The following is a 15531-nucleotide window of genomic DNA, read 5'->3' as shown; positions in this document are numbered from 1 at the left end:
ACGATTGCAGGGTCCTTGAAGTCCAGGTCTAGATGATGCTCTCATGCGTATGGCCACTGGCACCAACACTGTGTCATGTGCTAGTAAATTAGTCATTGGAACATATGTTGTCAAAATGCACATCAAGCACATATTGCATTTCACCTTTGAAATAGCAGAGCTACCAGAATGATTCTGTTCAGAGATCAGTCTTGACCTTGGGATTCGTGGGCTGAATTAAACAGTTAAACCTGTAGCCGGATGTCATCTCTTGATTAAACTCTGACTTATCCGTCTTTCTCCACAGGTATTTCCTAGCAGCAGCTGGCCTTTTTGTCCTGGGTCTACTGATTGGCTGGTTCACTCACACACCAAACGTCAAACCACCTGTTCCTCCTTCTGATAGCTCTGACCTGTTGGAGGAGCTGCTTCGAAGAATTGCAGCCGATAAGATAGATGCTCTTCAGAGGTAAGTTTCCAACCCGTGCTAAATTAAAAAAAAAAAAGGGGGGGGGGGGGGGGGGGGGGAGTGACATTTTATGTCAAAATTTCCAAAAAGAATTACACTTTTGTTTTGGTTACGAAGTGGAAACCAAGTCAGCACACACTCAAATGACATTTTCAGCCATACTACCCTCACAGCAAGTGGGCAGGTGCAAGACTTGTTGTTGTCCAGAACAATGGTGGTTTCCCACAATACTTCTATAACTGACTCAGCCTCTTGGAACCCTTAAACTCATCAAGACAAACTCTCCAACTTTCACACGAGAGACCAGAACAGTCTGCTCCCTAACAACAGTCAACCTTGCTACTTTGTTAATCCCTAATGTTTTCCTAATGTGAACCCACATTACTCTAAGCCTTAACGTGACTAAACATTAATCATAGAGATTGTCTGACTTTGACATTGGGCAGTGTGCATCCACTCTCCTACCAATATTCACTGTAATCCATAATCTATTGCAGCCTCTTCATTACCTAAACAGAATTTAATCATAACTGCGACATTTCCATAAACCATGATGAAGTAGTTTTAAAAAACTTAACCAAGAAGGACAGACTAAATGTGAAATGAAAAGAGGATTTTTAAGAGGAAGCTGCCGTTTGAAAAGGGAAACTATATTGTGATGATGGAAATTACTGAAATGGGTGTCCAAAGGATGTAACAACCCTCCATGTCTATGATCACTATAATCAACAGTTTGGACTGTTTCCTTCTTTCCAGTCGAGCGCGGCTCACTTTTTATCTCAGATAGGAAAATACTCAGATAGTAGAGCTAAAAAATGAAAACAAGAGATAAAGACTTTGAACCAGGTAGCAAAAGTCAAAAAAAAAAAAAACTGATACAAACCTCCATCAACCTGAACGCTGCCTCCTCCAAGCCAGGGGATCGTGGGAAGCCTGGGTGTATGTGTCTCTGTGAGATAACTGGCTTTACCACTGAACTGAGACAATCATGTCATTGGATTTCTCTCTGAGTTCCCTACGCTTTTCATTATTTATTTATTTTCTCCAATTTACATTTGAGTGTGCCAGAACCATCCACAACCATGATAGACCCACAAATATTACCTCTCTCCTGTTTGTGATGACAGCAGCGTGTGTGTTTGTATTGATGGATGACAGGGCAGGTGGCAGAGGATTACTAATTAAGTGGCTATTTTCACCACCCACTAGTTCTTAATCAATGAACCCACCAAATGTTATTATTATTCTTACCTGTAACCTCGGTCTGCCCTGCATGGCATGACCTGCAACGACATACAGCCCCACAATATCAGAATTAGCCTGCATTCTTATACTGTCGTTTAAGAGCACAGGATAATGTTAGCAATGTTAAACTATTGTTTAAAGATACTGGATAGTGGCAAGTAGTTAGCTTGCACTACACAACGGGCATTATATTCACGTGCAGGACAAAAGGTAGAGGCTATATGGGAACGGTTATACGGTTGTATAAGTACTGTTCTTCCATCAACATGCTGTCAGGACAATCATGACACTCATGATGTGACTCAAAGTAGTCTACACCGTAGGCATTGCAGCCCTAATTAGTTATTACTTCTGTAATTTTGTGAGAAAATATTCAAGCTTGACCAAGTTGACCATGTTTGTTTCCTCACCAGGGCATAATAAGAATTTCCAGCACAGAGGCTAGTTCAAACAGAAACATGCAGTCAAGCAGTCGTCTGAGGTCATGTTATTGTTTCTGTCGTTTGACCGTCACACCCCTCGTTCCCTTCATTTCCTTCTACCAAGCAGTAAAAACATTAAAACTGTTTCAGTCAAAGAAGTTATCACTGAATTTTTCATGAAACCATCACGTCTCTGTTAAATTCGAAATTGCATGCGACTAATTTGCAATCGTGAGTTACTTGCAGTGGCATCATTTATTGGCAGTGTGAGGATGTGTGGGGATACAAATTATGCATACAAAATAGTTGAGTTTGGGCTCATGTGTGCTTGTTGTTTGGTTCACTCATTTAGTATTAGTCTATCTAGCGTACATTATCTTATAAAGAAAGTGAATAGATATGAAGATATGAAACAGATATGAAATTTGCTCGTAAATGATAATGTAAACAGTCAAGAATTGTGGACACACATAAATTACAGCTTCATTTAAAACCAGGTTAAAAAATATTTTGTTTTGATCTGGTCAATCAGGTTTATTCCATTCCAAATTGTTACCAATTATGGCTTTACATTGTCACCAGAAATTCTACTTTTATGGGCACAGAAAATTGACAAATAAAGCTGCCTCTTAATTTATTTTGAATCTGGGAGGAAGAGAGGCAAATTGAAGCGCGTTGTTACCAGAGTAGCCCCATACCCAACAAATAATCAACACGTGCATAGTTTGGAATTAGAAGACAGGTAATTGCCAACCTTTTTTTTTTTTTTTTATCAAGTAAAGTTATTTTATACAAACTAATTGTAAGCAATTCTTTTTTTTCCTCTCTCTTTTTTTCTTTACATTTACACTTCAAACAAGTGTGTAAGCTTGTAGAGCTACTTTGACAGAAACTGGATTAAGTCCCAATCCCTAGAAGATGGTTTCCAGCTGCTAGTATCTAAGGCTTTCTAATACTTACCTCTTTCTTGTATCGCTGAGTACATTGTAAAAGCCACTCGGTCTTCAGATGACCCTGAGATTGCTTTTCTATTTATTTGTATCAACTGAAAATTAATCTTCATCTTTACCTTATTTGAGTTTCTAAAGCTCCTTCAGAAATCATGCAGTTAATCAGAAAAGTAATATTAGTTTTTTGTATTCAGACTGACTGAAATAACTAAAATTATCATGTTGCCATTGCTCCCAGTTTTCTGTTTTGTCTTACACATGCATAAAGCTTTAAAAACCATATGACTCTTAAAACTACAACTCAACATTATGTTGTCACAGGAACCAAAGGTAAATAATAATAGCCAACTTTAATTTAGTAAATGGGAACAACAATCACTCAGTACTCATAAAGCTATTCAAAAATGTAAATTTATGCTAGTCCTGACTTCAAGAATAATTGTCACTGGATGCATAATTGCAAACTATTGAAACGGTAAGCATGGTTTTTGTATGCATACGATGTGAAAGCTGTTGTCAAACTGTCACTCTGGCAATAACACTGTCTTTGTTCGCAATAACATCAAGACTGTGAATAGCAATATGATGCCAAGTAGATGCATACAAATCCACAGTATAATAAGTAAGACAGCATGCGAACTGAGACATTATGCAATTTGCAGCAGTTATATTTAAATAATTCTGATGTTTGGTGCCTCAGTGTTTGGTGTTGAAATATAGAAGGCATATTTTAATATCATGAAGATGATTTCCTGCTAATATAAGGAGACTGTGGGTGGGTGAGGAGGGAGAGACAGACACATGGGAAAGGGAATGAGGGATGCAAATGAAGATGGAAAGGGTGAGCAGGCATCAGGAAGTGAATACAAATGGAGAGCATCTTAGGTCATGGTGCAAAAGCACTGCCTTGATACAGTACAAGCTGTATCAACTGTGTTTGCAGCAGCAGGGGTAGGAACCGGTGACAAAGATTATGAATTCTGTGATTCAAAGATTTATGGTTTTGTTATTTCGAGTTATTGTATTGTTTGGTATTTTTTAAAAGTTTCGTTTTTTGTTTTTTTGTTGTTTTTTTTTCCCTTTCCTTTTTGTTGGGGGGGGTCTTTATCCAAATGATGAAAACAGGCTGTTGTGGGTCTTACTATGCCCTGTTGTTGGATGTTCTTTTTTTGCACTGCCACTACATTAATTGACAAACATAATTGATTAAGCCTGAATCACTTGCCACTCTCAGTGTCCTGACCCTGAAGTAATGGCAGCTGGAGATGCACTTAAGTACATAAAAAAAAACTCAGCTCTCCCCTTGGAACACAAGACTAACAACAGCAAAGTGGCTCTCAGCATTTCTATACATGCATTCAAATTATCGTAAAGATGGGGACATTTTCTTTAAATGATTCCTTATTTTAAATTCTGCAAATCAGCCTGAGCAAAGACTGTGCCAAGACCAAAACCAAAAACCAAGTTGTAATCTAAGCAAGTAATGCTGCAAGAGTCATACAGGGCATGGTGCAGATTGTCAGCTGGAGGAACATGAAATAATTGAATTATTATAATTATTATTTCAGTGTTGCCTATTTATATATCAATATAAAGGGGGAAAAGAAAACATCTTATTCCCAGATTTGTATGTGAAACTTGGCACATTTTTACATTTAGTGTAAATGGGGCTGCAGGGATGCTGCTTGTTTAGACAATTTCAACATTTGTGTTGGCTGTTAACTTGCCGGTAAACTAGGAGTAAGCAGTGAAATGTCCCTGGTTGCAGGGGGTCAGATTCTCTCCACATCTTTTCCAACCTTGATGCACGTTGAAACAGTGGGCTATAATAAATAATTCATCTGAGGGCAACAACTCTTGGTCAAAATTCATAGAAAGACTAGCCATCTGCATAGTGTAAAATATGGCCTGTATATCCCAGCGTGAACAGAGAAGAAATAGCAAGCGGCAGCAAGAATAAATAAGCAACTGAGGGAGAGTGTTGATGGTGTTTTTGCTGAGCGAGCATTTTGACGCAGGGCCTCATCCCACTAATAAACATAGGAATCTCTGTTGGTCTGTATTTTAATTTTCTTGTCAAGTACTCATCTGACAGACGTCAAATTTCGCTAGCGTATTGTGGAGGACTCCTGGAAGCACAGTGTTGACTGCAAAGTCTTTTTTTTAACCTGCGGCTCGCAGGAAAATGTGATGGTAACCATGGCATGGTGATGATAATCCTGCTGCTTTGGATGATAATGTCACTCATGACAGCAAGGTCAACCAGAGTCATGTTCCAGCTTGACAGGCGCTGATCTATTGTTGTCAGCACTACACTCTGTAAGTGTGTGTGTGTCTTCATTCGTAGGTGTGTATGTACATAGTCACTATCCAGTGTGTGGTTGCACCTTTTTGTCTTTTTTTTCCACTTTTTTTTTTTTTTTTTCTTTCTTTAATCTCTTGCACATTAAGACATATTCCACATCTTAAAGTCATCTATTGGTGAATTGTTGCAATATCTCAGTTCTGAGTCAACATAGTTTAAACATACAAAAATCAAAGCCAGGGGACATAGATTAAATATTCACGACCTTGTCCAACCCCCACGTGTAATTTTTACTCTGAACATGTACTACCTTATATAGCCTGTACAGAGAAGTGACGGTATGGTGACATCCGGACATTCATTGGTACCTCAATGCAATCACCATTTGTTGGTGAAAGCCTCATATCAGTGCAAGTGGTAAAGATGATGGTTAGTGAATAGTGAGCCAGGGAGAGAGGCTACTTTTTTATGTTTTATTTGCCTCAAATTCAAAGTCAACTGTTAGCCTCCCATTTATGTTAAAGAAATATTCACTTGGCAAACAAATGACAAATCAAGTGTATCTCTTAACCTGTCAGCTTGAAATGGGGGTCTTAACACATTTTCAGTGTGAGTTCTTTTTTATTTAAGTAATTCAGTAAGTAAGTAAGTATTTAACAGCAGTTACAATGGATTCATATGTCAACACAAACCTCTCCACTGCTGATTGGTGTGCTCTGTTTGTGGAAAATATTCATCGCTCGAACAGAAACACTGTGTGTGGCCTGGACTTTGTGGTTAATTTTGACACTACAATTCTGTCGCAGGTTGTGTAGTAAGTTGATCATTCTGCAGAAAATTTTAATCTCAATGAACATTTCAATACTACATTGGATTATTACCACAACATAGGGTTTTTTCCTCAACTTTCTCTCAGTTTTGTTGCTCAACCATTTTGTCATAGCATGTAGTAATAAATAGCATCTTTCACCCTCAAAAGAGTCAAAGGGAATTACAGTTATCACCTTGAACAAGTAAAAAGTTAAAACTATTAACGCAATTGGTAGGAATCAATCAACCCTATTTACACTTTGAAGGAATTTGGAGAGTCCTTTGCAATGCAAAATAAATATGAAATGATTCACAAAGGTAACCAAAAATATGAATAAAGGAGTGCAATGAGGACAAAAGCAAAAGATGATATCCTCAAAGAACACATATCAAAACAGGGAAACGCTGTAAAAATGTCCGAAGATAAATGCACAGTTTTACAGCTAAAGGGGAAGGCAGGTTGGGAAGGTCACAACACAAACTTGGATTAAGACACCATTTAGCCTGACAAATATCACAATCAACATCTGAAAACTCAGTTCTAAATTTCCTGACCTCAGTTAACCATACGTCCAGTTCCCGTCAGATCTAGTACGTGTCATGTGTAGTAAGTTTTAAAGGTTAATGAAGGACCATTCACCCCAAACAAGGAAGGATGGAGAACTCTTATTTGTGTCCCAATATGCCAATTAATTTTTGATTTCCTCTTTCCTCCTTTTTGGATTCCATTAAAGCCGACTGTTGTGAAATCATTAATACAAAATCAGCATGCAAACACAACAAATGAACAAACAACAACAAATGCATCTGCTGACACCATGCCAGATACTCAGTATAATATAAATAGTTATTTATCATATGATCTAATTTAAACAACCAGACATATGATACCTGGGGGTGGTCCATCAATTTGTTTGCTTCTGATTCCTTTTAAATGTGTTGGTAGAGAATGCCAATGGTTCCAGACTGAATGTTTCCATTGATTTGATATTGGCTTAGGAAGCAGTCGACGACCCACACTGACCTGTGTGCTTTGGTGTGTTTGACCTCATGGTGCTAATCAATGTGTAGAAGGGAAAAAAAAAAATGTTTTCTGTGTGGTGTTGCGACTATTTTTTGTTTGTTTGTTTTTCCTTTTTTTTTTTTTTCTTTTTTTCTTTTTTTTGATCACGTGACAGAGAGGAGCAAGAGAGCCTCTAACAATTCCTAACTTATGGTGTTACATTCAAGGAGCATTTACCAATGACAGATTATAATTCATTCATTCAATACTTCACAAGTTAGTCAATTCTCTTGTTCAGAAATTATAAATATAAAATATTTATTTATTTTTCTTTTTAACCCTCTAGGTCTGATGATGGTGACACAAATTTGTGATAAAGCTAAAATACATTCTTCCATTCTGGATTTTATTCACTGTTCTCGTTCTCTTACCATAATGCAGAATGTATGGAAGCTTGTGCATACAGACAACACACAGCTTGCTGGCGTTTAATTGCTTTTTACAAACCAATACCTGGAGTCTCACAGTCTAATAAGTCAGGCGTGCAGTTAATTGTATTATCTCTGCTGAGTGTTGCAGTGCATACATTATGTATTTGCGTCGGGGGATAAAGACACAGAACTGTACTCTCCTTTTTATAAGTGTGTGATACCTGCTTTATTTACATGGTTCATTCCTTGCCTAAAAAAAAAAGAAGACAAGTAAACCCAGCTGCATGCTCTGGTACGGCAACTAGTATGTGCAAATGTGTGTGCAAATCCCAGCCTTAGTTAAAGGTCAGGGTGCTGTTTGGGTGAGTTGGAAATTGCCTAGAAATTGCGTATACTACTACATTATCTCCTCATTTTTTGTGTCTAGGTCAACACAATCACTGGCTTGGTTTTTCATAACATCAGAAGCTTTACATTCATGTATGGCACCCATGTCACGGGGAGGTTTGCAGTGGTATTTCTTTTGAGCCAAAGACAGAAGTGCAATATTAGAATTCAGATGCACTTGTTAGAGACAGGTTTAGTGCATCTTTATCTTGACACACCATGAAGAAAAAGATAGCACAGTAATGGCATTTTGATTCCTGAAGATATCATTTCTAGTGGGCTTTGTCTAAGGCACGAGTATTATTACTTCATTACAGTACACCACTGATGGAATATGCCATTTCACTTCTCATGAAATTAGCTTTCATTGAACATGTGTACATTGAGGTCTTCAGAGCACTGATCTTCTTACTCACTCTCCTGAGCTTACTCAGTCTTGCTACACTTCTCTTTTCGACATATGGCTGTCGAGCATCCGCTCATAGATCCAGCAGTTTCATTTAACAAAGTACAGTTTATATAGACCCTGCATATGTTATTTCATTTGTTCAACATGTGCAGAGCAAACACAGATGCATTGTGATGGGGTGTAGCTGGATAGCATATAGAGCACAAAAATAATACCAAAAAATAGTGGCTCCATTCCCCATTGTGTGTTTTTTAGGATTCGAAAGCCAATGTTGAGAATTAATTTATTTTTTTTACTGTTTCCCCGGAGGTGTAAATTTTACTTCTGTGCAACTGATTTACACACAAACTTAGAGGGTGAGAGCATAACCCCAATTTGCTGATGTTCTCTGAGCTGCATTCAGAGAAGCCTCTCTAGAAATTTGACTATTGTTATTATAATTCCTATACTGCCACTCCTGTATTTTCATGTTCTGTCCCATCATTTGATGAATACCAAAACTAAATCCTGACACAGGAATATACAAACATCTGCTCCACATACACACACACACACACACACACACACACACACATTCCATTAACTTCTTTTGGCTTCTTAGCCAATGTAGTAGTTCAGGCTGTCTCAATTGTTCAGACAAATTTCAGGAATTACAAAAATCAGTTTATATTCTTTAGTGAATTGGTGATGTTGTTTGGGAACTGCTGAGATCAATTCATCACTGATTACATCTCTGTGTCTCCAAGTTTTTCTAGAAAAAAAAGAAAAGAAAAAGACCAGTACTGGCCTGCCAAACAACAGGAGAGATATCAGAAAGTTCAAACTTTGTACATTTGAGATTTTAAAATGCATCCATGTGTATAGCTGATTGCATCTGTGGCAAGTTTAGAGATCAGTTTTTAAATATTTACTACCTTAACCCAAAGGTTAATAGAATTTCATTAGTTAGCGTCTGATAAAAAAAAAAAAAAAGCATAAAATTTGGAATTCATTTGCTATTAGATATAAATTGGTACACCAAATTGAAATTTGGACCAAATTCTTTTTGATATCCTGACAGAGCTTAATTGCCTGTAATTTAACAAATGAAAATTACATAAAGATAAATGAGCTCAGTTTTGCTGCTTTGTAATGTGTTGCAAAAATCTGTTAAATGGTAAATGGTAGTCTTTTTAGAAGATAGTCCCATCTGGCCTTTAAGAACCACACCTGAACTGACATATTCCTCTGTGGAAGAGATGTAATCTTCTATTTCTCTTCGGTATCAGTGAGCACTGCATGGGCTTCTCTACCATGACCTGGACAGATTAATTACCTGCTATGAGTCAGGCTAACCGAAATGACATCCTACAAAGACCAGAGGCCTCCTGGCTACAGTTCATGTTCCAAATCTGATATAATTCAAAAGTAATATTACCAAATATTATTTATTGTGTTATATATATATTATATATTACAAACTGCCTCTTTAACAATTTTCATGGACCATTTCAGTCTGTGTTTTAACATTTCTTATAATCACCACCATATACTGAGACTGAGTATTGTAGCATTTTCAATCAGGAAAGCCAGCTGCTGAATTTGATTGAATTTCAAATAGCGGCCTCAATTTTCAAGACTGGAAATGATTTCTTCACCCAGCCAAGACTATGGCCCAGAAAAGGCGTAATACTGATGCCTTTGACAATGATGTCTTAATTCCACAAAATATTGGAAAGTACTATCTGTGCAGTCGGTACTTTGTTGCTGATGGGATGTGTTAGTGACTGGCTCACTAGTGTTCTAGGAATGTATCTGTAAGTGTGCGTGCATGTGTTTATATCAGTATTTTGTGTATTTTCCTTGCAGCAAAGATCAGCGTTACATTCTACAGAAGCCCTGCCTGCAGACTCAAACTGGGATGTCATCTTTTTACATTGTACTAAGAGCCAGCATGGCATTTTGCTGCTCCTAAAATGGGGTCTCTCCAGGCATATCTTTACACTTGCAGCAGTTTCAACAGCAGCTTCAGTTGTGATGGCCCACGTGGTCTAAAAGTGAAATCAATTGCTCCATCCGCCGCCCCCTAATAAGACTAAATCTGGGAGCATCTCATGCAATACCAATGCTTTTTCCAAACCACAGTATAAAAAGGTCACTTCTGGTGAAACTATAGTGCAGGTCATGTCTATTGAGGATAAAAGTGATACTCTAACAGCAAGCAAATGAACGTGTGGTTAACAGCAGGATTCTTGGCCTGTTAGGTTCCTATGAGTATTGAAGAAACAAGCTTGTACTTGTTTTAGAAACGTTTCAAAATGCTGAGTCCAACAGACAAAGAAAACGGTACGCTAAAAGAGAGAGAGTATTGCTAATACTATGAGTAACTGTTTTTGATAGCAAAATGGATTCACTGATAGGTCTGAATGAAAACTTATTCCTGAATTTGCACGGGTTGCAGAGGAGAGGCTTCTAATGCTGCATTGAGCTGATTCTTAGAAGTAGTGTTTTCTTTAAAAAAACTCACAGGCAGCTGTTGATTCAATGATGGAGCACTTTAAGTCCATCTACATACTCTGTTCAGGAAAGATTCTTCACCTAAAGTGCGGAGAGGCAGGTTATTCTCTTGTTTATGGCACTTTCTTTGGTTTTAGAAAGCGCCTTAATTGAGCACATGATGATCCTTGTGGTCCCAGTGAAGGTGCTACAGCTGAAGGTGTATTATCTGGCAATTGATGATGCATTTCCATCAGTAAGTCCCCCTTCAGACTTGATCCTCATCAGTAAGAGTCTGTAGACAGCTGTGCTATAAGTGTAGCACAAGCTACAAGCGGACACAGTCATGAACTTTTTGGTAATATCAATGGAAGACATTGTTAATGATATCCATAAAAAAGCAGAGGAATCTGTGGGGGGGTGTTTAGCATTGCTTTTGCTGTATTAAAGAATGTATTGCAAAAAGAAGAGGGGACGTGTAGAAATTGTTGAATTCATCCCGGATCAAGATTTTATTCTCTATGCAATCAGACTGCTGCAGGCTATGGTCGATCAAGCGGTTGTTACTGGTCAATTTATTCACATCCCAATTTCGAACACATTGCATTTTACTTACAATCATCCAAATATAAAGTTGCAGGCTGATCCAGTTCAAGAGAAAACATCCTGAATGACTAGTGTGATGGAGATCGTTTCAAGAGACATCCTCTATTTTCAAAATAGCACGATGCTATTCTGATTCCGTTTTTCTATGATGATTTTTGCCTGACAAATTGTGTGTTTTGATGAGTGTTTTAGTGCTTTTAAAGTTTTGTGCACAAGCAATGGATTGCATGAAATTGATGTCTGAAAGTTTTTCTCTCAAAAGTATTGGTGGGCAATACATATCTTATACAATAGTATCATGAATACTATTTTAACTTTGTGCAAATTGATATTGAGTATTTAAATAACTAAAAAAAGAATAAATATGAAATGTGCTCTGAAACTCTACATTTGCTGCATGTATCACTCCGTCAGGCAATATTGTGGTCAGTTTTCTAACAAAGAGAAGACGATTCTTTTCAGGTCTAAGACTTTCTTCTTTTCCAACAACGGCTGCCAGGAAAGACGTTGGCAGCAAGCAGGCTACAGTTTAAAAAAAAAAAAAAAAAAAAGGCAGTAGAAGTACTTATGGTGATTTGGTTCTCCACAGCCTTTAGTCCTGTGTGTCCACAATGGACATCCATCACAAAGTTCTGCCTCGTTCTCCAGCGCTTTTCTTTCTGCCTTTTATGTCCTCCCCTCACCACCTGTGCTTTATCGTGATCCTATTAGGCACGGTTATTGCCCATCATCTTCTCTCAGCCCGCAGAACATGCAATGATCATGGCAATAATGAATTTAAATTCCACACTGCAATTAGTAAAAAAGTAAAAAAAAGTAAAAAGTAAAAAAAGTTAAAAAATACTATAAATCAAGCAGTTAATACTAAACGAGCAATACAATGATCAAACAAGTCATAATCATTACTTCAAGATATATTTATTTACAATAGACATTTTTTTTTTTTACAAACCTATGGAAATTGAGTAAAATGTTGTGTTTATATCTTTGTGTGTGTTTATGCTCACTGGTTGACAGACAGAAGGGTTTTGTTTAAGGTCAAATGCCATGGCTGATCCAACCAATCTGCAGCAGGGCTGTGGTGCGACTCTGACATGTGTCATATCTTATTTATTATCATAGTGTCAGCTTGAAGGAGCATCAATCTAGCGCAAAAGGTGAATAGTTCACAATCCAGTTTAAATTTAAAAGTTTCACAGTAAAGTCACATGGTGAATTTTAAATGAATTGGTCCCAGAACATAATCAAATCGTGTCATCAATTATTAACAAAGATACATCAGTAAATGCCAAAACGCTCTACTTGTGAGTGTTCATGGTGATCCCATATTGTCCTGCTGCTTCAGTAGTATTTGTTCAAAATGTGTCTTATTTGAACGCTTCAGACAATTACTAGATATATTCTCCCCCTAACTTTACAGTATGTCTGGAAGTGCTACAAATTTCACATAAAAAATGTATGTGGAGAGGAAGCATTGGAGGGAAAAAAAAAAAAAAAGGTTGATTCAAGGTCAATTTTGCCAGTCAGCTGAGCTAGCAGGATGTACTGTGTGTATGTCAATTTACTATCCTCCATGTTAACGACATCAGAAGCTGGCTCCCTGATGGTTGTCAAGGTTTGAATGGGAGGTTCTGTATCAGATTTTATTTTGAAGGGCTGTTGTTCCTTGTGTATGTTCCTGGTGCGATTAACATGTTTTGCATTTGGCCCAGTGAGTCTCGCCTGCTTGGTCACCTCTGCCTTGCTGACTGCCCCTTGTGTTCCTACCCCGCCTTAATGGAAGATCCAGAAGTTTTGATTTGTTTCAGTCTTTATTTTTGAGTCACTATTATGTCTAACAGTGATTACTTTATATTTGCTGGTAATGAGCAAACAAGATGTGTATGCATGGTTTCCATGTAACGCAGTGTTTCCTCTAGGATTTCCTCTTCTTCTGTTGTCTTTCTCTTCTTAGAGAAATATTTGTACTCATCTCATCTCAGCTCATCTAAAAATGCAGTCAGCAGTTAATACACCATGGCGTGTAGATATTAGCTTCATGCTATTAGTTTACCCACGTTAGTGTCACTGAGTTGGTACCACGCCCAATTAACTTAAGCTACCAGTATGTTGCGTAATGTTAGCTGGCCATCAGGACTTGCGAATGTGAATGTTTAACTTGTAAAATCTATTCTGAGTTATCTTAAACTAATAAGTTTTCCTTTCTCCGGTAAGTCCTATTTTCCAGGACAACACTCCTCTGACTCTTGGAGCTGGTGCTTGGGTGCCTGCCTTGAAGTCTCTTGTGGCACCCCGCCACTCCTTAATGAATGTAGAGCAAACACTGGACAAGGCCAATACTGCAATATTTGGTTTGCAATCAATAGAAATGGCAACATATTCCATAAGTGTTAATTCATAATGAATATAATGAATAATGTACCTTCTGAATCTTCTTGCAATATCACTGTAGGTAAGGCTGTTTTAACTATATTTTACTTTATTTTAACTATATTACATTACAAGACACCCCACTCTAGGGCTGAATGATTAATTGCATTTGCAATATATTGCAGTATGATAAAATGCAATTTTCTAATCGCAACGTGTGTGATTACAGCAATAACCGAACCTGGGTTCACTGCATGGATAAATAGTACAGGATGTGTATTTATCCATCTTCTTATTTAGAACTTTATTTACTTTGATTTTACAAAATACTTTCAAAGTAGTCGAGGCAAATAGTGTTTCAGCTTGTGTGAAATGTTACTGACTTGGGAGCAGTAAGATAGATGTCATTTAAAAACTTTATTTTGCAGAATGTTGAAAAAGTGAATACTATTAAATAGTACCTTTTTTTTCTTTTAAATACATAGAGGCAAAGCCCAATGTTGCTCTTATGTTTCTGTAATGAGCAGTTAAATAAACATGTAATTTATTTATAATTATTTATTCAACTCTTGCATCTTATTGTGACCTTTGACCTGTGATCTTTGAATTCTAACAAAGACACCTGACACAAAGAAAATTCTATACTAAATGTATCTAATATTGTGTTGGCCATATTAAAATAATTCATGGCATTTTGTTGAAAAAAAGGGAGGGGATAAAATAATAATTAAAAAAAATCGCAATCGCAATATTGGACAAAAAAAAAAATTGCAATTAGATTATTTTCCAAAATCGTTCAGCCCTACCCCATTCCACATGTGAGGTCAGAGCTGAGCAGTCCAAATCATTTTCTGCAATACCTACTTCACAGTAATCCTCTCTGTCTTAGTGGTGGTGGAAAAAGCCCATAGCAAGAGTGTTTCTGAAAGACGAGAAAATAAAATAGAGGAAATGTAAAGCCCTTATAATGTTATGTTCGGCAATCTGAGCCAAGTCTGTGTTGATACTAAGGCTGTTACAGCGAGCTCCCACAATGTAATAAAGCAGGCAGTGAATATCCACCACTGCTTCAGACAAGCTTTGTATGTGCATCTGGGGATAGATTAAGGAGTTTGGAGCGAGTGTCTGCTCTTTTTTTTTTTCCCTATTCCCCCATCTCTGTTCCCTCAGCCTCTGACTGTGGAATGTTTCATTTAAGAACGTCAAAGCGTCTCTGCGTTCTCTCTGTTCATGCTGCCTTACTCAAGACGTTCCATCCCACTTTTCTCCTTATGTAACACCCAACATCCATCATGTCTTACACTGCTGTGCTAAGACATGACAAGATAGACTAATGTCAATGTTGTGTGAGTTGATGGGAAGGGTGTTGTGTTTGTTGCTGGGATGTGACAAGACAGTCAGACATCAACTAAAAGGTTACACGGACAATCAGCCTCGAACATGGCTGAGAGCTGCCACAACATCAAATCAGTAGTGTTGATGAAGGCTGGTGGAGGACTGGATAGGGAGCGTGTGTGTGTGTGTGTGTGTGTCATCTGCCATCAGATGTCTCTGCTGCCTGTCATTTTGATATAGAACTACATCAAACCATTTCTCTTAATAGCCGGTGACAATTGTTTGACACATTCCAACTAACTGCTTCGCTGCTGGTGGTCAGGCGCGCCACATCC

General features: G+C 37.7%; 1 protein-coding gene across 3 annotated transcripts in view; it reads left to right on the top strand.

Annotated features, from left to right (window-relative positions):
• The window catches only part of naaladl2 (N-acetylated alpha-linked acidic dipeptidase like 2), a 308720-nt gene that overhangs the window by 96551 nt on the left and 196638 nt on the right, over positions 1 to 15531 (top strand). For all 3 annotated transcript variants that reach the window (XM_029500987.1, XM_029500986.1, XM_029500988.1), the window contains exon 5: positions 287 to 448. In XM_029500987.1, the coding sequence (XP_029356847.1) occupies positions 287 to 448 (162 nt within the window). The remainder of the gene's footprint in view (positions 1 to 286; positions 449 to 15531) is intronic.

Source organism: Echeneis naucrates, chromosome 4, assembly GCF_900963305.1.
Source record: "Echeneis naucrates chromosome 4, fEcheNa1.1, whole genome shotgun sequence".
NCBI classification, from domain to species: Eukaryota; Metazoa; Chordata; class Actinopteri; order Carangiformes; family Echeneidae; genus Echeneis; species Echeneis naucrates.
This window is presented reverse-complemented; position numbering and strand designations above follow the sequence as displayed.